This window comes from Microcaecilia unicolor, chromosome 11 (genome assembly GCF_901765095.1).
Source record: "Microcaecilia unicolor chromosome 11, aMicUni1.1, whole genome shotgun sequence".
Classification (NCBI taxonomy): Eukaryota; Metazoa; Chordata; class Amphibia; order Gymnophiona; family Siphonopidae; genus Microcaecilia; species Microcaecilia unicolor.
Window position 1 is genome coordinate 182,171,791 of NC_044041.1, and position 24,166 is coordinate 182,195,956.

At 44.8% G+C, this 24,166-nt stretch overlaps 1 protein-coding gene across 1 annotated transcript in view; it reads right to left on the reverse strand.

Annotated features, from left to right (window-relative positions):
• Positions 1-9,819: 9,819 nt before the first annotated feature.
• LGALS4 (galectin 4) overlaps positions 9,820-24,166 on the reverse strand; it is a 32,367-nt gene continuing 18,020 nt past the window's right edge. The window contains exons 7-11 of the mRNA XM_030218364.1: positions 21,468-21,509; positions 18,604-18,633; positions 14,187-14,275; positions 11,571-11,736; positions 9,820-10,521 (exon numbers count right to left, since the gene is read on the reverse strand). Coding sequence (XP_030074224.1) covers positions 10,375-10,521; positions 11,571-11,736; positions 14,187-14,275; positions 18,604-18,633; positions 21,468-21,509 — 474 coding nt within the window. The 3' untranslated portion in view covers positions 9,820-10,374. The remainder of the gene's footprint in view (positions 10,522-11,570; positions 11,737-14,186; positions 14,276-18,603; positions 18,634-21,467; positions 21,510-24,166) is intronic.

The window sequence follows — 24,166 nt, forward strand, 5'->3', positions numbered from 1 at the left end:
TGACTGTACATTTGTCCTTTAGATTGTAAGCTCCTTTGAGCAGGGACTGTCCTTCTATGTTAAATTATGGATTAAGAACTGGTTGAAAGATAGGAAGCAGAGAGTAGGATTGCGTGGCCAGTATTCTCAGTGGAGGAGGGTAGTTAGTGGGGTCCCGCAGGGGTCTGTGCTGGGTCCGTTGCTTTTTAATGTATTTATAAATGACCTAGAGATGGGAATAACTAGTGAGGTAATTAAATTCGCCGATGACACAAAATTATTCAGGGTCGTCAAGTCGCAGGAGGAATGTGAACGATTACAGGAGGACCTTGCGAGACTGGGAGAATGGGCGTGCAAGTGGCAGATGAAGTTCAATGTTGACAAGTGCAAAGTGATGCATGTGGGTAAGAGGAACCCGAATTATAGCTACGTCTTGCAAGGTTCCATGTTAGGAGTTACGGATCAAGAAAGGGATCTGGGTGTCGTCATCGATGATACGCTGAAACCTTCTGCTCAGTGTGCTGCTGCGGCTAGGAAAGCGAATAGAATGTTGGGTGTTATTAGGAAGGGTATGGAGTCCAGGTGTGCGGATGTTATAATGCCGTTGTATCGCTCCATGGTGCGACCGCACCTGGAGTATTGTGTTCAGTACTGGTCTCCGTATCTCAAAAAAGATGTAGAATTGGAAAAGGTACAGCGAAGGGCGACGAAAATGATAGTGGGGATGGGACGACTTTCCTATGAAGAGAGGCTGAGAAGGCTAGGGCTTTTCAGCTTGGAGAAGAGACGGCTGAGGGGAGATATGATAGAAGTGTATAAAATAATGAGTGGAATGGATCGGGTGGATGTGAAGCGACTGTTCACGCTATCCAAAAATACTAGGACTAGAGGGCATGAGTTGAAGCTACAGTGTGGTAAATTTAAAACGAATCGGAGAAAATTTTTCTTCACCCAACGTGTAATTAGACTCTGGAATTCGTTGCCGGAGAACGTGGTACGGGCGGTTAGCTTGACGGAGTTTAAAAAGGGGTTAGATAGATTCCTAAAGGACAAGTCCATAGACCGCTATTAAATGGACTTGGAAAAATTCCGCATTTTTAGGTATAACTTGTCTGGAATGTTTTTACGTTTAGGGAGCGTGCCAGGTGCCCTTGACCTGGATTGGCCACTGTCGGTGACAGGATGCTGGGCTAGATGGACCTTTGGTCTTTCCCAGTATGGCACTACTTATGTACTTATGTACTTATAGCGCTGCGTAACCCTAGTAGCGCTTTAGAAATGTCAAGTAGTAGTAGTATAAATAGCAATGTACTTTTACAAAACTTTAGTCCTGTGAAGTGCAATAGAACCTTAATAAGAAAAAAGGAAAAAGCCTCTGAACCCAACCCAATCTCCAGCCAAATCAATGTTTTCAAAACAAGGGTTGAGGAAAATCTATGAGATATTTTTTCTTCATTGCCATAAAAACCCTTAAATTCTTTGGTTTCAAAATGCTCAACATCACAGAACTGACTCTTAATGGATCCACAAAACGAAGTAAAAGGATTACTTAAACTTCAAAGTGCAGGTGAGCAAAAACGTGTGTGTGGTCGGTCAATCACACCGACTATGGCCAGAGTTTCGCTGCTGGTAGCTGTCTCAAGGCTGTCTCAATCCGATCTTCCTGCTATGGGGGTATGGTTTTTGTTTGCTGGTTGTGTATTAAGGGTTTAAGAGGAAGATTTTCTTTTGTTTGCTTGTTTGGTTTATTTTATTCTTTCAAACCCAAGAGATGTTGGAAAGAAGTTATATACAAGAGTTTCACAGTGTCTGTGGGCAAAATAATTGGACCAAAGTTGGCAAAGGGAAGAAAACTGGTGAAAAGACACTTTAATTAAAAAAAGAATAGGACATGATTGTACTGATGGTTCCTTAGAATAAGGCTCCCCCTGAAAAGGACCTGATGCATTTCTGTGTAAGACATTGTTCCAGCTTCTACAGCTTAGAAACGTTGATGCACTGGAACCTAGAAATTAGGCAATGGTTATCCACACCCAGTTCTTGAAGAGGTTAGGTTTTGAATATGCAAGAGATGGATTTGATTCTAGTGGAGATGGTACTATCTCAGACTTTATTCATTAGGGAAATCCTGAAACCCGAACTGTTGGAGGTTCTTGAGAAATGAGGAGTGAAGGCAGGGGTGTGCTGGTAAATTTTTAACAACAGACTCTTTCTCCTGACGTAGCCAGCTCTGCAGTTGGAAGGGCCAGGGGTGGCGGGGGGGGGGGGGGGGGGGGGGGGGGGGGGGGGGGGGGGGGGGGGGGGGGGGGGTGGGGGGGGGACGCAACACTTGCCTCTCTCTCCTCCCTCCCTTCGTGCGGGCACGCTAGGCATACCTTTGCTGGCAACCAATAAATGGACTGCCACCACTCCCAACTGTCTTGCTCTGAGCAGCATGCTGTAACTTCTCACACATGCTGGAGAAGTCCCAGCCTGCTGCTCAGAGCTGGAAACAAGGAGCTGGGAGCAGCAGTAGTCTATTTACTTGGCTGGCAGGGCTCAGCATCCCCACCAGCAAAGTAAAAGAGAATTCAGCAGGGGGCCCAAGCCCACATTTTGGGAGCCAGTTGTTAAAGTGGCCATGGAGGGCCCTACTTTAACAACTGTCTCCCAAAATTCTTAAAAACTTAACAACCGGCTCTTGCGAGCCTGCTCCAGCACACCACTGAGTGAAGGCCACTGAGTTACATACACACACACAGTGCTGCCTCTTAGTAATTTGGACGTGTATTTCAGTTTCTTTGTTGTAAATTCTATTGTGAAACCTAGTGAGTGAATCATATAGCTTTCTTAATGCTTGTTATGTGTGCTGTCAGCTCATACCTGTTGCAATGGGACAGCGACACCTTTTGGTTAAACTGTAAAACGCATCCTTTCAAATCTGTTAACAGTGATATCTAATGGTTCTATATACCATCATAGTTGGTTCCATGTTATTCTTTCCAAACCCACAAAACGCGGAACGTTGAAAAGAATTCCAGGCTCCTTTTACTAAGTGGTGGTAAGCCCAACACGGGCTTACCGTTTGCTATACAGGAAGTACTGCTGGGCTACCACAGCAGTCCGGTGGTACTTCCCACCCCTAGTGCACCATCATTTCAGGTGCTACAAAAGTGTATTGATTTTTGTAGTGCAAGAGTGTACCTGTCAGTAATCGGCTTTACTTGCCTTACGGCCATTTCCTGCAGGAAGGCGACATTTCCCTTCACCAGCTGTGATAAAAGGGAGCTTCGATGCGTGTGTAATATACACGCAATCGCCAGCCCCCTTTTGCCACAGCTTGGTAAAAGGGACCCTCTATAAGCCATGCTCTGAATGTCTTCCACGTTTGTTTTCATTTTCATCAGCTTTGCTCCATTTCAGAGGTCAATGCAGTTAAGTATGCTAGGCTTTGCCGTCACGATAGCTTGGCCGAGGCCCTGTTGAACTTCACTGGTGTATCTTACCTGCTGGAAATTGCATTCAACCTTGAGAAAAGATAACTTGGGGTTGAATAGGTAATTTCGGTGGCTTTTTTTGTTAAATTACTCTACTTATTTAGCAAGTCAGTTTTAGAAAATAGTGTGGCCCTTTAACTCTCTGGGGCCCTTTTACTAAGCCGGCGTAGCGTCTATGCATGCCCAACGTGCGCCAAAATGGAGTTACCGCCCGGCTACCATGGTGGCTCTTGCGATAATTTCATTTTGGTGTGCAGGAAAGAAAACACAGGCAACAGCGAACAGCAGAGGCGGTTCAGAGAAGGAAAGAAACAACCATGGATTTGCTACATCACTTTTATTGGATATTCACTCTTGGATAATGACCTAACTTGTCCAAGTTTCGGTAAAAAGCCTTCCTCAGGGGTCAACAAGGTCTTCAATGCAGAAAAAAGGTGAAAACAAGGATAATGTCACGATTGTGACTGTTTTCCTTGGCTGTGCTCACCTCGCCCTCTGGTGGCCAGAACCGGTGGCTGCCATAGACTGTCTTGCTGTCTCCCTACACATTCCAGACTTTCATTCCAGTCCAGTCCAGATATTCTAGCCCTCCAGACTTGGTTTGAAGTTTGGCAGCTAGCCTCACCCTTAGCTGCCTTGAGATTCCTGCAGCTTGAACCTCAGCTGCTGAATGGGCTTTATTAATCACCTGGAAACGTTCTACTTTGCCTTTGCAATGCCAAAGATCGAGGTCAGTTGGTATGCTCTTAGGAGCACTTCTGCCTTGCTTTGTTTGAGCTTCCCTGTTTTACCCTTTTGGTGCTGATAGGAGCACTTCTGCCTTGCTTTGTTGAGCTTCCTGTTTTACCCTTTTGGTGCTGCTAGGAGCACTTCTGCCTTGCTTTGTTTGAGTTTCCCTGCTTTACCCTTTTGGCGTTCAAAACACAGCAGCCAGACTCATATATGGGAAAGTGAAATACGAAAGCACCAAACCCCTAAGAGAAAAACTACACTGGCTCACATTAAAAGAACGAATTGCATTCAAAGTTTGCACCCTGGTCCACAAAATCATTTACGGGGAAGCCCTGACCTATGTGTAAGACCTTATAAACTTGCCTATAAGGAATGCAAAAAGATCATCACGCACATTATTATTATTATGGATTAAGAACTGGTTGAAAGATAGGAAGCAGGAGGAGTTTCAAGATGGCGGACGCAGCTTGTTAGCGTTCGCCGAGTCTCCCTGGACCTTTCCTTTTTGACTTCTGAAACAAGATTTCTTCGTTTAAAATGCCCCATTACTAAAAGAAAGGGTGGTCAAGAGCTTACCACCCGCAGCGACGACCACTCCGATCGGTCCAGTCGACCCTCGACGCTTTCGCTACAAGCACGCCACGGGCTACAGCGGTGAGGAGTTCTGCTGTGGAGGGGGTCGGAGGAGCGACGGCCTTCCCTGGAACAGGATGCCATCACTCTATCCTCACCGGATATTTCCCCTCCCCCGTGTCCCGCGCACTACCGAGAAGCGGTGGATTCTCCAACACGTCCGAAGTTGACGTTGTGGACTATTCGGCGGCTGGCGCTGCTGAGGCAGTGAACGGGAGGGATCTTCAACAACAAGAGCATGTAGCTCACACGGAGGTAACCCTTGAGGCCATATGGGCAATGTTAAAACCTTAAATCAAACAGTTCTAAAGGCAGCTGCTGATACAGCTTCTTTAGTGATTAAAGTAGACTCTTTGCAAACCTCATTTGAAAAATCAAGCAAGATACTGCTATACAGAATGAAGTATTTCAACAAGAGATTTCTACTATAAAAATACAACACTCTCTCTGGTAAAAGATAAAACTTTTATTCATAGCAAAATAAATCAATTGGAGAACTATAATAGGAGACTTAACCTGAGAGTTTTAAATTTCCCCAAAATGGTTGAACTGAGTGGTTTGGAACTATTCAAAAAATATCTTACTGAGGTTCTCGGTTGTTCCTCTGAGATGATTCCTCCTATAAATAAAATATATTACCTTCCAATACCAAAAAAAAAAATGGAGGAACAAGGGAGAAAATCAGAAGAACACGGAATCCAAGTTGAAGGATTACAAAACTTAACGGCTTTTCTGGAAAATTCATTACCTGCAGTTTATACTCGTTCAACTTTACTTGTTTCTTTGGTCTTCGAACAAGACCTAAATTCAATTATGAAACTGTATTTCAAAAATGCTCAAAAAACTTTTTTGGGATCTCGCTTGTGGATTTACCCAGATGTCACTAAAATTACCCAGGAAAAAAGACGGGAGTTCCTCTTATTGAGAGATGAAGTTAAAGCTCTGGGGGCTAGCTTTTTGCTAGCATATCCATGTAAATGTCAAATTAAATATTTGGATAATAAGTACTTTTTTTTTGAACCTGAACAATTGAAAAGTTTTGTTGAAACAAAGAAGATTGTCAAGTGACCTCTTGGACTAAGGGGAACAATGAAGTATTGAGAACCCGTGGGGCGGTCTAGGCCCTATTACCTAAATAAGGGAAATAATTTGATTTTGTCTCCTCAAGTTCTTTAACTCCCCCTTATTTGTGGTCTAAGATAGGAAAATATTGTTTCTAAGGATATATGAAATATTATTGTGATTTCTTTTGAATGATTTTTCAATTCCGAGTTATCTTAAACAAGTATATCTTGTAATTATGTGAAACTTATAAATAAATAAATTAAAAAAAAGAAAGATAGGAAGCAGAGAGTAGGATTGCGTGGCCAGTATTCTCAGTGGAGGAGGGTAGTTAGTGGGGTCCCGCAGGGGTCTGTGCTGGGTCCGTTGCTTTTTAATGTATTTATAAATGACCTAGAGATGGGAATAACTAGTGAGGTAATTAAATTCGCCGATGACACAAAATTATTCAGGGTCGTCAAGTCGCAGGAGGAATGTGACGATTACAGGAGGACCTTGCGAGACTGGGAGAATGGGCGTGCAAGTGGCAGATGAAGTTCAATGTTGACAAGTGCAAAGTGATGCATGTGGGTAAGAGGAACCCGAATTATAGCTACGTCTTGCAAGGTTCCGCGTTAGGAGTTACGGATCAGAAAGGGATCTGGGTGTCGTCGTCGATGATACGCTGAAACCTTCTGCTCAGTGTGCTGCTGCGGCTAGGAAGCGAATAGAATGTTGGGTGTTATTAGGAAGGGTATGGAGTCCAGGTGTGCGGATGTTATAATGCCGTTGTATCGCTCCATGGTGCGACCGCACCTGGAGTATTGTGTTCAGTACTGGTCTCCGTATCTCAAAAAAGATATAGTAGAATTGGAAAAGGTACAGCGAAGGGCGACGAAAATGATAGTGGGGATGGGACGACTTTCCTATGAAGAGAGGCTGAGAAGGCTAGGGCTTTTCAGCTTGGAGAAGAGACGGCTGAGGGGAGATATGATAGAAGTGTATAAAATAATGAGTGGAATGGATCGGGTGGATGTGAAGCGACTGTTCACGCTATCCAAAAATACTAGGACTAGAGGGCATGAGTTGAAGCTACAGTGTGGTAAATTTAAAACGAATCGGAGAAAATTTTTCTTCACCCAACGTGTAATTAGACTCTGGAATTCATTACCGGAGAACGTGGTACGGGCGGTTAGCTTGACGGAGTTTAAAAGGGGTTAGATAGATTCCTAAAGGACAAGTCCATAGACCGCTATTAAATGGACTTGGAAAAATTCCGCATTTTTAGGTATAACTTGTCTGGAATGTTTTTACGTTTAGGGAGCGTGCCAGGTGCCCTTGACCTGGATTGGCCACTGTCGGTGACAGGATGCTGGGCTAGATGGACCTTTGGTCTTTCCCAGTATGGCACTACTTATGTACTTATGTACATTCCTCAATCTCCACTATCCTAACTGTAAAGGGCTAAAATATAAATCCACATACGCGACCAGTTTCTCATACATCTGCACACAGCTATGGAACGCACTACCGAAGGCCATAAAAACAACGCAAGACCTAACCATCTTCCGAAGGCTACTGAAAACAGATCTTTTCAAGAAGGCATACCATAAACATCCATCTTAAATACTAAATACTAAATAATAACACTATACACGATCTATACAAAACCGAAATCTTATCACATGACTGATTAACCTCTTTGCTATTAATGATCAAGCACTACCACCTTAAACCTTATGTCGAATAGGGTCTCTCTATAGTCGATGACCTAATGTATGTTACAATCCAATTTATTATTCAGGAACCTTCATGCAATACCATAATGCATTCTTCTTTACCATGTATGTATGCACATGGTGTGTGTGTGTGTGTATATATATATATATATATATATATATATATATATATATATATATATATATATATATATATATATATACCATGATCTGTCTCATATATGTTATGTTCCATGTATGTTACCATGTATGTATGCACCTTAACGCAATATCATTTGTAATTCTGTTACCCGGAAATGGCAACCGCCATTACGGTAAATGTAAGCCACATTGAGCCTGCAAATTGGTGGGAAAATGTGGGATACAAATGCTATAAATAAATAAATAAATAAATAGGAGCACTTCTGCGCCTTGCTTTGTATCTTGTTTAGGTGCCTGTGGGCACTTCTGTCTTGAATCCTGAACCCTAACCCTGTTTCAGTCAAGCTTGTTCTTGAATCCTGTATCCTGTGTGAGAACCCTGAGTCCTTAAACCTTTTTTAGTCAAGCTTGTTTTCGTACCTTGTATCCTGTATGAGAATCCTGAACCTACCCTGTTTCAGTATTCTATACCCTGTCGACTAGTAGCGCTATCGAAATGATTTATAGTAGTAGTGTGAGCATCCTGAGTCCTGTATCCTGAATCCTGTTTTGGTCAAGCCTGTTTTGTATCCTGCTCCGTCCTGTAAGTCCTGCAGGCCATCCGCACCTAGGGGCTCAACCTCTAGGGAACGGTGGTCAGCGCAGGTGAAGTTCGGTTTCTCCAGTCCTGGTTGGGGAATTTTGCCTGCTGCTGCCGCTCCTCAACAGTAGCCCAAGGGCTCACGACGTTCCAGTGTCCGAGAGCCTGAGACCGTGATAGATAAATACTTTTCTCTTGTCTGTCCACATCTCGTACTCTGTCAATGACGGTGTTGCATCATTGACAGAGTACGAGACACGAACAGACTTAAGAGTATTTATCTTTGTGGTTTTTTTTGCCTTTTTTCTACATTGAAAGACCTTGTTGACCCCTGAGGAAGGCTTTTTGCTGAAACCTGGCCGAGGTGGGTCATTATCCAAGAGTCAATATCCAATATAAGTATATGTAACAAATCCATGGTTGTTCTCTCCTCTGTTCGCTGTTGCATTAGTGCACGATGAAACAGAAACAAATGTATATTCCTATTGTATCTGCATTGAGTGGGTTTTTGAATCTGGAGGGCTATCTATTCTAAACCTTTTGTGTGGGTGTGGTGGTGGTGGGGTGGGGGGAGGTTGTGCATGCATGAGGATTTTATTCTGAGATCTCTGTTTGCTTTCACATTAGTATTTTGCCCTTGTTTCAAAACAAGGGCAAAATACAGGGGCACAAAATACCTGCATTTCTCTGCTGGTCTGAATTAACTGAAAATTAGGCTATATCCTGTCTCAAAATTGCTTCTATTGATGTATTTAACTATTTGAGTTGACTGGATATTCAGTTAATTCAGTACTGGCCCCATTTACCCCTTTCTATGCATGTAAAAAAAATATGACTAACACACACATTTTTATTTTTTTTTATTTTTTATTGCTTTTGAAAATAATGCATCAAATAGATGTCATAAAGAGAAAAAACATTACAGGCTATGGTGTATTAGTATAAACCCTAACATTCATAAAGGCACTTAAATTTTTATTAGACTCCTCAATCCTCAGAAAAGCCTTGAAGGCTTATTTCTCATAACTCTTTAGAAATGGTTCTAACCGTACATAAACTTTGCTTTGATGCGTAATCAAACATTTGCAGGGATATTTAAGGGAAAAAGTAGCACCCAAGGCTATCACCTCTTTACCCACCTCTTTACCCACTTAAAAGTTTGAAAATTACTCTTCCCATCTCTCTTGACATGAGCTATTAAGTACCATTTTTTAATAAAGAGCTATTTATCAATTCAATCCAACATTTTGGTCCATATGTGATATTGCAAAAGCACAAATTAAATTACATGCAAACTTCTGATTCTGCTGAATATTGCAGGTCAAAGTTAACCAGATATCAGTGGAGGAGTGCCCTAGTGGTTAGAGTGGTGGACTTTGGTCCTGGGGAACTGGGTTTGATTCCCACTGTAGGCACAGGCAGCTCCTTGTGACTCTGGGCAAGTCACTTAACTCTCCATTGCCCCGGGTACAAATAAGTACCTGTATATAATATGTAAGCCGCATTGAACCTGCTATGAGTGGGAAAGCACGGGGTACAAATGTAAGATAAAAATAAATAAATAATGCTGAATGACATAACCAGACAGAGCTGAATACCATCACTATCTGGTTAACTTTTAACATTAGGCCCGCCTGCCTCTATGCTTTTACTCTTCACTGTTTAAATTTTAGACAGATATTTTATTTTTCCAGCCAAATTGTAACCAATCAGTGCACCCCAATTTAAAAAAAAAATGATTTGCCCAATTCCCCCAGTTAACTAGAAAAATGGCTTTGACTATCCAACACCCATTTGGATTAATCAACCACCTTTTGAAAAGTGTCCTTAACATTATAGTTTTGATTTTGATGCTCCTAAAAATGGGGTAAAGATAGTAGGTACCACAGAGGGAAACGATTTAGGGTGCAAGGACGGGTGCCCTCACGAGAGTGAGGCAAAGCCATAAAGGACTGAAGTGAGTATCTTACTGGAAGAAGAAACGAAGAAACTTGGCTTTTCTTGTTCAGAGTCGGTGATGCAAGAAGGAAAAGGGGACAGTGCCTTAGAAGATTTAAAACTGAACGTAAGAGAGGACAACATCTCCTCCAATCTCAATGGCATCTATCTGCTGGAAATTGCGGAAGCGGTGGTCAAAGTTGAAGAGGTGCTGTCCGTTCACAAATACCTTGAAGCGATAATTACCACAACGCACAGACAGCTGGAAATTGAAGGTAGATCATGAAAATTAATACCCGGCAATAATCAGAGAGCTAGAGACATACATAACAAAAGGAGAGGGAAGTTGTGAGAGGAGATAAGAGACATGGACAGTAGCGTGAAGGCAGGAAGAGTGACACATCAAGAAATCAGAACATCAAACATATAAACGGCGAGTGACCGACTCACTCGCAAATGTGCAGTAGAGACTTCCCTCTCTGTCCCGCCCCCGCGTCAATACGTGATGATGAGGGCGGAACAGAGAGGGAAACTGCGCCGCCGAGGTTGATACCGCACCCGCCCACCCGAGGTCACCGCTACCGTTACCCTCCCCACACACACCCGGCCCGGGCCCTCTCTCCGCTACTAAACTTACACATCCATTCGCCGGAACGCAGCATGCACATCAGCTGAGCTGCCATCGGCCTTCCTTCCCTGCCTGTGTCCCGCCCTCGCTGACGTTACGTCACAGGAGGGCGGGACACAGGCAGAGAAGGAAGGGCCGACGGCAGCTCAGCTGATGTGCGTGCTGCGTTCCGGCGAATGGATGTGTAAGTTTAGTAGCGGAGAGAGAAAGGGCCCGGGCCGGGTGGAGGGATGGCGGCGACTCCGGGGAGGGGGGGAACGGTAGCGGTGGCGACCTCGCGGGGAGGGAGGAAAACCCCAATACCAGCCCGTTTTTACGGGCTCAACTGCTAGTAATTATATAAGCCCCAGAATAAACTAAAGTTGTATGATGAAAACTGGAGGTGTGCAGACCAAAAACTTTGTTTAGTTTTCCATCTCATCTATGGGATGCTTTTGTTAGTTTTTTAAAACATTTTTAAACTTTTTTTTTTTCCATTTCAGGCGGCAAATGGCATCAGTAGTGCATACAGTTGATGACAAAAGCAAAATCTGAAATTGTAGCTCTTTTCCTGTCATTTCAGGTTAAAAACAATACGAAACAACATGGGAAATATCATCGACATTTGGCACCTTGTTTCAAACAAAGGTGAATCTCTAATGAATACTTGTACATTTTCAGCAATTTAAGATAGAGGGACTTACGTCGAAGTACTCGCCAGGCCTGAAGGGATTATGAGGCATGTCTCTCTCCTCAGAACCCCATCCTCCATTCATGAAGCTGTTCCTCACTACACAGCATTCGGTCATCCGAGGGTTTATGTGCAGAGCAATCTCATTGGAGAAGCTCGCCTTAAAGTTGACATGGAAACTAGAAACAATATAATAAAAATCCTTAAAAAATATATTATGGGGGGTGGGGGGGGGGGGGAATGCAGAAACAGTGACGCTTATAAACTTAAGATTTGTCTGGGCAACCTCATGAGTTACCCAAACTGATCTTTGCTTCTAAAATTCCTCTATTCTGACTAGTTGAATTTTGTCTGACCAACTTGTTGGCCTTTTACTAAGCCGTGGTAGAAAGTGGCCTGTGGTAGTGTAGGTGTGTGTATTGGGCACGCATTGGGCCAGGTTTTACTGCATCTATAAAAAAAAAATGGCTTTTTTTTAATGGGGCGGGAAAAGGATCTGCAGTAGCAATGAAACCAGCGCGCCCCCAAAACCGGCCTAAGCCCTTAACGCCACCCATTGATCTAGCGGTAAAGGCTCACGCGCTACACGCACGGTGGCCGGTTGGTGCGTGCCAAGTGCTGATTACCACTGGCATTAGGAGGAAATAAATAATTCATCCATGCATTATGGGCGTGCTCCAAATCTGAAATTACCGCCAGGAGAGCATGCTGGCCTAGTGGTAGTTTCATTTGGGCGCATGCTGCATGTGTGTAGAGCCTACTGTGGCTTAGTAAAAGGGCCCCATAGGCACTACCAGCTGAACAGACCGAGGCATTCTGGACACCTATCAATGCTGTCCAACTAAACGTAACCAGACAGCTCTGGTCATGCCGGAGAGCTAGTCTAAGGGTAGCCAAATATCTTTATCTGGTTATCCTCTGTGTACAAAGTGCCACTAAGGAAGGAAGTTAGTAACGTGGGTTACCGTTAAGATGGGTTATTTTACTGTTAACCCCGGTTATTAGTAACTAGGGGCTCCGTATACTAAGCTGCACAGAGGTACATGCGCTAAAAATGCTAATGCACCTTAGTAAATAGGTGGGAAAATGTGGGATACAAATGCAACAAATAAATAAATAAATAGGGCCCCTGGTCTCATTGCATAAAATGAGACCCTGTGCTAAAATAGCACGAATTAGTGGTAAGATAACACATCTAATGGTAATCCACATTGATAAGATCCCCTCTTAGTATGAACAGTTTCAGTCTGGTAACCAGAGCTGATATTGTGATGTCATAATGCCTCATTCCACTAATGCCTAAGAGCCAACTCATCAGTGATGTCACAATGGCTTGACTGTCCTATACTTGGCTCACTTTCCCCTCTTAGTGTGAAGAGTTTCAGTCTCTGGTAACCAGAGCTGATATTGTGATGTCATAATGCCTCATTCCACTAATGCCTAAGAGCCAACTCATCAGTGATGTCACAATGGCTTGACTGTCCTATACTTGGCTCACTTTCCCCTCTTAGTGTGAAGAGTTTCAGTCTCTGGTAACCAGAGCTGATATTGTGATGTCATAATGCCTCATTCCACTAATGCCTAAGAGCCAACTCATCAGTGATGTCACAATGGCTTGACTGTCCTATACTTGGCTCACTTTTATTACACAAAGCAGTGATTTCAATTTCTAGGTATGTTTCTTTTTTTTTTTTTTTCTTTAATTAAGGGGTGAAGTTATCAACATTTTCTACTTAGTAACAGAGAAAAATCACAGATCATATAAGACTTCTGATAGCACACTAGGCTGCACAGATGTTAGCCCAAATAGTCCTTTTCTTTGTTGTTGTTGGGGTTTTTTTTTTTTTTTTACATCATTTATCTTTCTAACGAAATTGCAAGGTTTTCTGTTTAAAAATAGGATTTCTTCAGATTAACCAACGTTTGCTGTTCAATTATTGTCAGAGAGAAAGCTCACACATTCTCCTACAAAACGACAGCAGATGAAGACCAGTTCACCAACTCGTACCAAGTTCTACAATCCAATGGAGCCAGCCACAGGAGTAGATATCACCCTATAATTTAAGAATCAAAGGGGCTGATATTCAGACCACGGGAGAAAGCCCAGCTAACTCCTGAGGTCTGCGGTGATGCTGGATATTCAATGTTGGCCTTTCCAGTGACCGGCATTGAATATCTGGTTTATTTTTGGCTGGTTGGAACTCAACCGGCCAAGCCAATCTTTGGCACTACCTACTCAAGTTCAAACCGACCAAAGATATACCAGGTATGCATATGGCCAAACACGGCCACCAAACTCACACTGAAAATCATCAGATAGCCTGTTATATCGCGTGATATATATGCTATCTGCTAGCTGCGAATTTTCAGCGGGACATGGGTGGCCATGACCAGTTGAAAATTCGCAGATAGCAGGCTAAGTAGCATTTCACCGGCCAGGTGCCATTCCAGGCCAGTTAAATGGTTTTGAAGATCAGGAGGAAATGTTTTATATTTAGCTGAAAAGCAGAAACCCTTATTCTTTTAGGCCTAAATCCTGAAAACTTTCAGCGCAGTTCAAAATGGGACAGAAATGCACACTGCCTCTACAGCAACCTGAACGAGAAAATAAACCAAGAAATGTCTGTACTTATTGGATCCTGGAGGAATAAACCCTTTTACGATGACAGTCCGCTTCGGGGACATCCCACCAGAAAGGTTGCCATAGTAGGGTACAGGCTGAAAAGCAGAAAGCAAGATACAGTTATGAGCCACGTTCCTTTATACTTAGGAAAACTAAACAGAGTAACAGATATTAAGGATTCTGTTCACTTGGGCAGCTAAGAAACAAACAAAAAAAGTCTTCCTCACTACCTCCTCCATCCACAGATGCCCACTGCACACTGCTGTCGCTCCAGAGGCAAATAGCATGGTCTGTCTGAACACAAAAATGTATGTACAGCAGTGGCGTTCCTAGGGTGGCTGACACTCGGGGCGGATCGCCGATGCCCCCCCCCCCCCGACGAAAGGACACCCCCTGGGTGCATTTTTACCTGCTGGGGGGGGGGGGGTGCCGCGCGTCTGTCGGCTTCTCTCGTTCCCTGCTCCCTCTGCCCCGGAACAGGAAGTAACCTGTTCCGGGGCAGAGGGAGCAGGGAACGAGCGGAGCCGACAGGCGCGTGGCACCCCCCAGCGGCGTGCACCCAGGGCGGACCGGCCCCCCTTGGTATGCCACTGTACAGAATTGGTTGTAAAACATGCCGACTTGCTGTGCTGTAGGATAGGGACGAGCTGTGGAAAATGTTTTTCATTTTGTTTTTGGAGAGTTCCTTTTTGTGTTTCTTTATTAGCACATGCTGAAAACATTCAGTGCAAGTTGAAATGATTTAGGGGTCAATTCTATAAAGAGTGCTAAAAATTAGCCGCCCCATATTTAAATTAAAATGGCAGCCACAACAGAACTTAGGCGGCTATCTGGAAGTATTCAGTTCCGGATGGCAGCTTACAGATAGCCGGTTATATCGCGCAATATAACTGGCTATCTTCCGATTTTTAAAGGCAGGCTGGCCAAGTTTGGTGGCCACAATAGGTGGAATAACTTTGGCTGGTCCAACTTTAACCGGCCAGTGCAGAATATCAGCTTGGCTGGTTAAAGTTGGACTGGCCAAAATTAAACTGGATATTCGGTGTCGGTCACCAGAAACGGTCCGGCACTGAATATCCGGGTTTAATGCAGAACACAGGAGGTAGTCCGGCTATCTCCTGCGGTCTGAATATCGGGGCCTAGGTGCCCAAAATGAGCCTAAGGTGACTGGACAAAATGTTATTACCTCAGTGAGCAACTTCCAGTATTCTATACATTTGGGACTAAATTCTATATATGGCACCTAAAAAAAACCCGCTCAGCACTACTCTATAAATTGTGCTTAAACTTAGGCGTGCTTTATAGCACAGCGTTTACACCCGGGAACTGCCACTGCATTTGGGTGTGGCCATTTACACCAATGGAAACATGGTGCAAATGCTTGCACCTAAATTAAAGCACAGATCCCACTTCATTCCAAAATTATGCGCTTAACCGAAAGGAACGCCCCTGATCTGCCCATTTCCGCCCACCCTTTTTTTTGACTTGCGTGTAAAATTCAGGTGCATACATTTTAATTTGAATTAATGCCAATAATTGCTTGTTAAAAAGCCAATTATTGGCGCTATTTAGCTCATTATTCAATTAAATTGCGCATACAAATTGGGCACATACCCAAATTTGCACCTGCAGTTTTTAGCGCTTTTTATAGAATTCAGAGATTGGCACCTAAGTGTGTGATCCGACCATGCTTCTCCCCCCCCCCCACCCCCCCCACACACACCCTTTTGCAGATATGTGCCAAAACACTTAAATGTTAACTCATAGAATAGCGCCTAAGTGCAGTTAGGCACCAGACTGCCATTTATCCCCATTTGGGTGCCTACCTTCTGTTTGAGTGTCTAAAGTTAGGCAACTAAATTGTGGTACGCTACACAGAATTGTCCTGTTAGTGCTCTAAGGAATCCTTTTTCAATGGCGTGCTAACATTTTTAGCATGAGCTAAAAATAAGCACAAGCTAAATAATAGAGCCACCCATAGGAATATATAAAAATGCTAGCTCACCTTTGTAAAATACCCCTATAGACAGTGTTTCCCAAGTCCAGTCCTGTAGTGCCCCTTGCCAGTCAGGTTTTCAGGATATCCACAATGAATATGAATGAAAGACATTTGCATACAATGGAGGCAGTGCATGCAAATCAAGTTCATGCATATTCATTGTGGATATGTTCAGGGCCGGTCTTAGGGCGAGGCGACCGCATAGGGCCTCGCGCTCAAGGGGGCCCCGTGTGGCGCGTCTGAACTCCGCCCCGACCGCCCGAGTTCCAGTCCCCCTCCCTCTGAATTTTAAAAGTCATCTAAGTTACCTCGTCGGGGTTATGGCGGCAGCAGTGAAAAGCGTGCAAGCTGCTCGGTGCTTCAAGAGCCTTCTCTTCTCTCTCTCAGCTCTGGTCCCGCCCTCCTGCCCTTGCAGAAACTGGAAATGAGGGCGGGACCAGAGCTGAGAGAAAGGAAGGCTCCTGAAGCGCCGAGCTCGCATGCTTTTCACTGCTGCTGCCTGCCGCTGTAATCCAACGAGGTAAGATGACTTTTAAAATTTGGAGGGAGGGGGACTGGAATGTGGAGGGAGGCCGGGAGGCCCCTGGAGCTCGGAGGGAGGCCTCGGAGGGAGGGAGGGAGGCCTCGGAAGGAGGGGAGCCTTGGAGCTGGGAGGGAGGGATGGAGGGGGGCCTTGGAGCTCAGAGGGAGGGGGGCCTCAGAGGGAGGGGGGATGGTCCTGGAGCTCGGAGGGAGGGGTGGTGGCCCTGGAGCTCAGAAGGAGGGGTGGTTGGCCCTGGAGCTAGGGCAGGGCTAGGATGGGGCCCCATCAAATTGGTCTGCACAGGGCCCCGCACTTGCTAAGACCAGCCCTGGATATGTTGAAAACCTGACTGGCAAGGGGTACTCCAGGGCTGGACTTGGGGAAACACTGCTCTATGACACATAATAAAAGCAAATCCCTACTGTATGAGAAGCAAGATCAGTGCCAAAAATGTTTCCGCACCTGGAGCTCCGACACAGGAAACACAATGCTGTAGCACCTCTCTCCTTCCAACAGAGCATTGCTACTAGACTACTGCAATTTAACCTACCTTGGGAGTGCAAAACCATTGTTGTAAACAGTCCAAAATATCGCTGCTAGGTTATTTTTCTCTGCTCATCATTATGAAAGAGCCACTCCATATTTGATTTCATTACATTGGCTCCCAATATCTGAATGTGTTGAGTTCAAAGTATGTATTTTGGAGTACTATATATTTGATCTTTGTTGAATTCTATTGTTTATTTTTTTGGACAAAGAGACTCTTAGGTCATCTAGAAATCTGTTTTTATCCCTTGCTTATTTGTCTCCTTTTCAGGCTCTTGCTTTAAGGAAAATCAGTTCCTATAAGACCTATCTTTTAGAAAATACTTAGGTTAGAATGTACTTTTCTCTGAGATTTTTATTATTTTAAATTGGTGCTGTAGATCCCGATGAATGTTCAGTTTTCTTTAATTTTGTCATCCGCATTGAAATGCTTCTAGGTACATATGGACTATAAGATTATTTTTGTATTTGCTGGAAGCACCCTAAAACATACAGCACCATCAGCCACCCTGCCTTAATCTGGCTCAGGGTGAGATAATACATTGGTTACCAATAAGAGATAGAATATCTTTCGAATTATGCGTTTTCATTCACCAAATCCTGTTTGGTGAAGCCCCACCATATATGAATAATCTTATTGAATTACCCCCTCGTAATGCTGTCTCTTCATCTAGAGAATATCTGGTCTTACATTTCCCTATCTGTAAGAATGCGATATATAAAACAATTCACTCTGCTAATTTCTCCTATCAGGGCACCAAAATTTGGAATTCTGTTCCTAAATCAATCAAGTTTACAGATGCTTATTACTTAACTTTCAGAAGTCTTCTAAAAACACATTTCTTCAGTCTGGCCTTTCTGAGTACAAAGAACTGTATTTGAACTTTACCCACATCCTTTCTTAATCTCGTTTCGTCCTTTTTTTCCCCATCTAGTCCTGCCTAATTATGCTCTCACCTATTTACCCTTAATTATTTGTTTGTCCTCGAGATATTCTAAATCCATGGCTACTTATCTCACATGTATTAATTCGCTTCTTGAATTTATTGTAATTTATGTTATATTCCCTTATTCTTTGTAAGCCACATTGAACTCAAGTCTAGTTTGGGCTAATGTGGGATATAAATGTCATGAATAGATAAATAAAGAATACATTTTGAGGAGTCCTGCTAATGAAGGGTCAGCTCTTCCTAACTGCTTATCAATATATAACAAAGGACACCGGGCTGTGACGACATTCGCTCGAACAAAGCTGCTCCTTTTGATGGTGCAGGCCTGTGTTCCCACACAGTCTCTCGTTGTGTCAGAACTGCCCCGAACATACAATTTAGATCTGTACAAGGAACGGAGCTCACCGGATTATAGGAAGTTGGTCCACCCATCATCTGTACGTATAAAAAAATAAATAAAGGCAGTGGTCACTCGATAAGTCTCTATGAAAGTTGCCTTAAGGCAGTACTGCAAACCTACATCTTCGCCTTAGCTTTTCCTTCAGAAATATCTTCATTATTTAGCAGGGGCGTAGCTAGACCTCAGTGGGATGGGGGGGAGGGTCCAGAGCCCGAGGTGGAGGGGCACTGTTTAGCCACCGATCCGCCACACCACTTTGGACCCACCGATGACCCCCTGCTGCCGCCGCCGCCACGAGGTACCTTGTTTGCTGGCGGAGGTCCCCAACCCCCACCAGCCGAAGAGTCTTCTTCAGCGCCGGTCGATTAAGCCCTGTTTCGAACTCCTGACGTCCTGCGCTGTGCACATCCTTTATGTAGCCTCGTGCAGGATGTGCATGCAGGACGTAAGGCATCAGAAACAGATCATCACACAGCGAAGGCACTGGAGTCGACCAGCGTTGAAGAAGACTCTTCGGCTGGCGGGGGTTGGTGACCAGCAAAGGTACCTGGTGTGGTGGCGCCAGGGGGGGTCAAATGTAGAGGGGGCCAGAGCTTACGTAGCTATGCCCCTGATTTAATGGTCAGTCCATTGGCATTCTATCAACTATCATTAGCTGTGTTTCACTGTCCTGGCTTGCCATATACCTTCCTGCCCTCCCTGTGTGTTCATTTCTTTTTTTGGATATGCTTTAGATATTTGTTTCAGTTTTATATTTTTTTCCTGTTTGAATAATTACTGACAGTTTTAACGTTTGGATTGTAACCTAGGCCTCCATATGTTTCCTCGGCGCCGATTCAAAATGGACGCCGAGAGTTGAAGTGACCTCGCGAGACTTCAACTCTCGGCGGCCATTTTGAATCGGCGCCGAGATCACCAACAGAAAGGATGCATGCAGGGCAGCGCTCCGGGCAGGAAAGAGGGGGTTCTTTCCTGCCCTGAAGAGGTCACCAGACCACCAGGGCAGTAGTAAGGTAAGGGGAGGGGGGGTGACGGGGTATGTGACGGGGGAGGGGAAAACGTGACAGGGGGCGGAGCGATGGTGTGACAGGGGGCGGGGCATGTGTCCTCCTTTTTGGGGGACAAAACATGGTAACCCTAAATAAAATGAACCGTGAAAGGAAAGAGGTAGCTGTGATTTCAGGGTGCATTGCTACAGGTTTCCCACTTTAGAAAGCTTACCTCTCATACACATGCACTGCACTTTTGGCCGGTTTAGAAAATGGATATTAACAATGGCTTTGATTTCTGGTTAGAGCAGTGGGCTGAGAACCAGGAAAGCCAGGGTTCAAACCTCACTACTGCTCCTTCTGGTATGGGCAAATCGGTTAACTCTCCCTCCTCAGATACAAACTTAAGGGCCTTTTTAGTACAGGGTGTTAAGCCCTAATGTGTGCTTAATGCATAAAAAACAGGCTACTGAAAAACCCATAAAAATGTTTTCTGGAATTTTGCCTGTGAGCGCGTGCCATGGAGGTATTTATCAAAAATATTTTTGATGGGACATGTCATGGGTGCAGAACGGGTTTGAAAGCATTAACCAGCTAGTGTATTCAGATTAACGCACATTACCTGGCTAAATATGAGGCAATAAGTACGCCTGTGTTCTTTTTTTTTTTTTTTTTAAAGTAACATGCGCTGACAACCACTGTTCTCACTAAGTTGAGTGGGAGTCCTCCACCTGCAGCCCTGCCAGTAGGGGGGGGCTGTTTCACTATCACTTTTTTCAATAGTGAGGGGCAGGCAAGTTCTGCAGGACTCCAGGGAAACCTGCCTATTCCTAGCTATTGAAAACACAATATTGAAGCACCACCCCCTACTGGCAGCAGGTCTCCTGCTCAGCTTAGAGGGAACAGTGATGACAACATTAGTGTGTAACTTGAAATAAAAAAAAGGATTTTAAAATGGCCTAAAAACTGATGTGTTGAATCTGGGCTTAGTGCATTTGAAAGTTGGATTTTTGCACCTTAGTAAAAGGGACCCTTAGATTGTAAGCTCTCCAGAGACAGAAGAATATCTAATATACTTCAGTGTAAATCACCCAGAACTACATAGAAAGGCATGAATTAAATCCAGTTCCCCATAACTCCTCCCTCATTCCCATTTCCACTATACCAGCTTCAGGTGCAGAGAAATGACTGCTCCATTTTTGAGATAATGCTGTAGGGTTCACGCACACGCTATGCTCCTCTCCTCTCCTTCCAAATGCTCCCAGTCCAAACCCTTCCTTCCACCCTAGAGGTCTTTCATAGGGACAACATCAGGGCTTTTTTTCAGGGGGTACTTGGGGGTACTCAGTACCGGCACCTTTTCCTTTGTCTGCTAAAATTGACCCATGGATCCCAAGTTTTAATGAAAGAGCTCAGGCTCTACACACCAATTCTGCCTTGTCGTAGATTCTGTGACTGGTTGCAGGGGGCCTGGCTATTGTGGGGTGGGTCCCTCAGTGATTACCCTACCCCTGAAGGGTAGCCTGGCATTTGAGTAGCAGCACCTTTTTCGCTAGAACAAATGCACTGGACAACATACAGTTTCCAATCAAAGGGACAGGCTGAGGAGTCCTGGTTTTGCCACATAGCATGTGTGGACATATCATCCTGCTCAGCTCAGGGAGATCAGAGTTCTCTGGTCACCCACGCAATGAGGCAAAACCAGAACAGCTGAATTTGTCCCTTGTGACTGGAGGCTTGTGTGTACATGCTGGACTTTAGTCATCTATTTGAGCGCGTGCAGGTACCGAATGCTTTTATAACTCCATCTATTGCAAAACCTGACCCTGAGCTAAATACAGAAGGAAAGCGATTTCCTCTTTTGCTGATACAATACTTACAGGGAGGTTTCCAGAAGGGTAGTTCTGACCCGGCATTGCAGCCTAGGAAAACATACAGGTAGAGCATTATTAGAGCAGCTTTCAAAAGCTGTTTACCTAGGTAAATCAGTTTAGCTGAAAACTGTCCCCTCTGAGTACTTTTGGGCTTCCAACATGTGCAAACCTTTAGCTGGGTGATAAAGGGGCATTCTTGAACATATTTAGGTTGGGAAGTGGGTGGAAAAGTACAATTAACAGGTGTACATTTTGGCTCACCTTTAGCTGATCATCAAATTGTAGTTCAAGCTTTGTAGGTGCCATAGTGCCTGTACAGACATCATCCTCTAATTTTATAAACTTGCATATATAATTTTACTAGCCGTTGAGCCCATTAAAACGGGCTAGTAAAGGAAGGGGGGGGGGTTGAAAGCCCTCCCCCCCCGGATAGGTTGCCGCCACCCCTCCCCCCCCGGGGTCCCCTCCGCCACCCCTCCACCCGGGCCGGGTACCTGGCTTCACTATTCAAACCGCCGGAACGCAGCACACAGCTCATCTGAGCTGCCGTCGGCCTTCCTTCTTCTCTGCGTGTGTTCCGCCCTCGTGTGACGTACCGTTGGTGAGGGCGAGACACAGGCAGGTAAGGAAGGCCAACGGCAGCTCAGATGAGCTGTGTGCTGCATTCTGGCGGTTTAAATAGTGAAGCCAGGTACCCGGGCCGGGTGGAGGGTAGGTGGCGGCGACTTCGGGTGGGTGGGGGGAGCGGTAGCGGCAACTGTGGGGGGGGAGCGGTGGCGACGGCGGTTCCCTCACTCGCAGGTGAGCAGGTTCCCTCTCTGTCACGCCCCCGTCATCACGCATTGACGCGGGGGCGGGACAGAGAGGGTCTCTACTGCGCACTTGCGAGTGAGTACGCCTCTTGCCATTTATATGTTTGATGCTTTAGAAAGTTATGGAATTATGTCAGTTGTGAACATAACTTAATGTAATAATTATCTGCTAGTTGATGTTAAACAGTGGCATAGCCAGACCCAGTACTTTGGAGGGCCCAGAATTAACTTGGATGGGCCCTTCCATGCCCCCCCCCCCCCAAATCTTCCCAGAGATATAAAAAAAAAAATTACAGGTTCTTTTCACCTACCCCACATCCAACATCTCTCCCCTCTTTCCTGCGTGGCCTCCTGGCATCTGCCCCTCCTGTCTCTGAACCCTGTCCCTCCCCGGTGTACCTTGCAGGCGTTGGCCCCACAGGCTTCCATCTGCTGCGTCCCGCCAGACAGGAAGCAGGCAATGATCTCAGCGAGTGTGGGACGCAGCAGATGGAAGCCTGCGGGGCTGACACAAGCAGCAAAAATGAATCGCTGCAGGTTTTGGGGATGCCTGTAAGGTTTGGCTACTGTTGGAAGCAAAATGCTGGGCTTGATGGACCTTCGGTCTGTCCCAGTATGGCAATACTTATGTACTGAAGCAGCAAAAATGAATCATCGTAGATGCTGGGGACACCTTTAATTTTATTTTATAGCATTTATACCCCGCTCTTTCCCGCTCAATAGCAAGCTCAGTGCAGCTTAAGGTACATCAGGGTTCAGACACAGGAGGGCAGATGCCAGGACACTGCGGAGGAAATAAGGTGTAGTGTGGTGCCGCTGCTGGGTGGGCCTGAGCCAAGAATGGCTGGGCCTGGGCCCACCTGTAGCTACGCCACTGATGTTAACTATGATTGGCACTAATGGCCACTAAGTAGCAGGTTATGTGTGTAAAAGTCCTTAGTCAGGATTCTGTAAATTGCATGCACAAAATCCACAGTGAACAACTGCAAGGGGAGCGTGGACCTGGGAGGAGAATGGGTGGGTTGGGGGCGTGCCTAGCACCTACAGCATATGGGTTCTAGAATATTAACAGTTACGTGCAAGCATTTACACCAGCCTTGGAGCTAGCGCAAAAGCCTGCGCCTAAGATTAAACACTGTCAAGGATCGTATAACATTTAAAATTTGCACCCTGGTGCATAAAATCCTCTACGGCGAAGCTCCAGCTTATATGGATAATCTTATCATCTTACCACCCAGGAATTCTTACAAATCTTCTCATTCTTACTTACATCTCCACTACCCCACATGTAGTGGCCTCAAGTATAAAAGCAGCTACGCATCTACCTTTCCCTATATCAGCGCACGATTGTGGAATGGTTTACCCAAATCAGTTAAAACTACTTCCGAACAACCGGCTTTCAGAATATCACTGAAGACCACCTTATTTAGAAACGCTTACGCTACAGTCCTGCATTGCATTAGTGACTCCTGAACTGTTACTGTTATGCGGCCCTATTGAAGTCTTCTGCACCTTTCTCTTTTCTTCCCCTCTGTCATTACTCACCAACTACTTCACCCTTAATGTATCTGGTTGTTTGTTACTAGATTGATGTAAGCCTTTTTAAACTACTGTAAGCCACATTGAGCCTGTCCATGGGTGGGAAAGTGTGGGATATAAATGCTATAAATAAATAATGTTAGTATTCTGTAATGGCAATTGTGCCTCATCTCGGTGCCTAACTTTAGACAACCTATAAAGAATTACTCCCTAACCGGGTAATCTCTCATTAAATATGAGCTATGGAGTTCACGTTGTAAAGAAACCTATTGAAAACTGCACCTATGTAAACTCACTAGCTGTGAATTGCATGTTTGCGTGTCATTTTATCTCCATTCAGTGGAGGCATTCCTA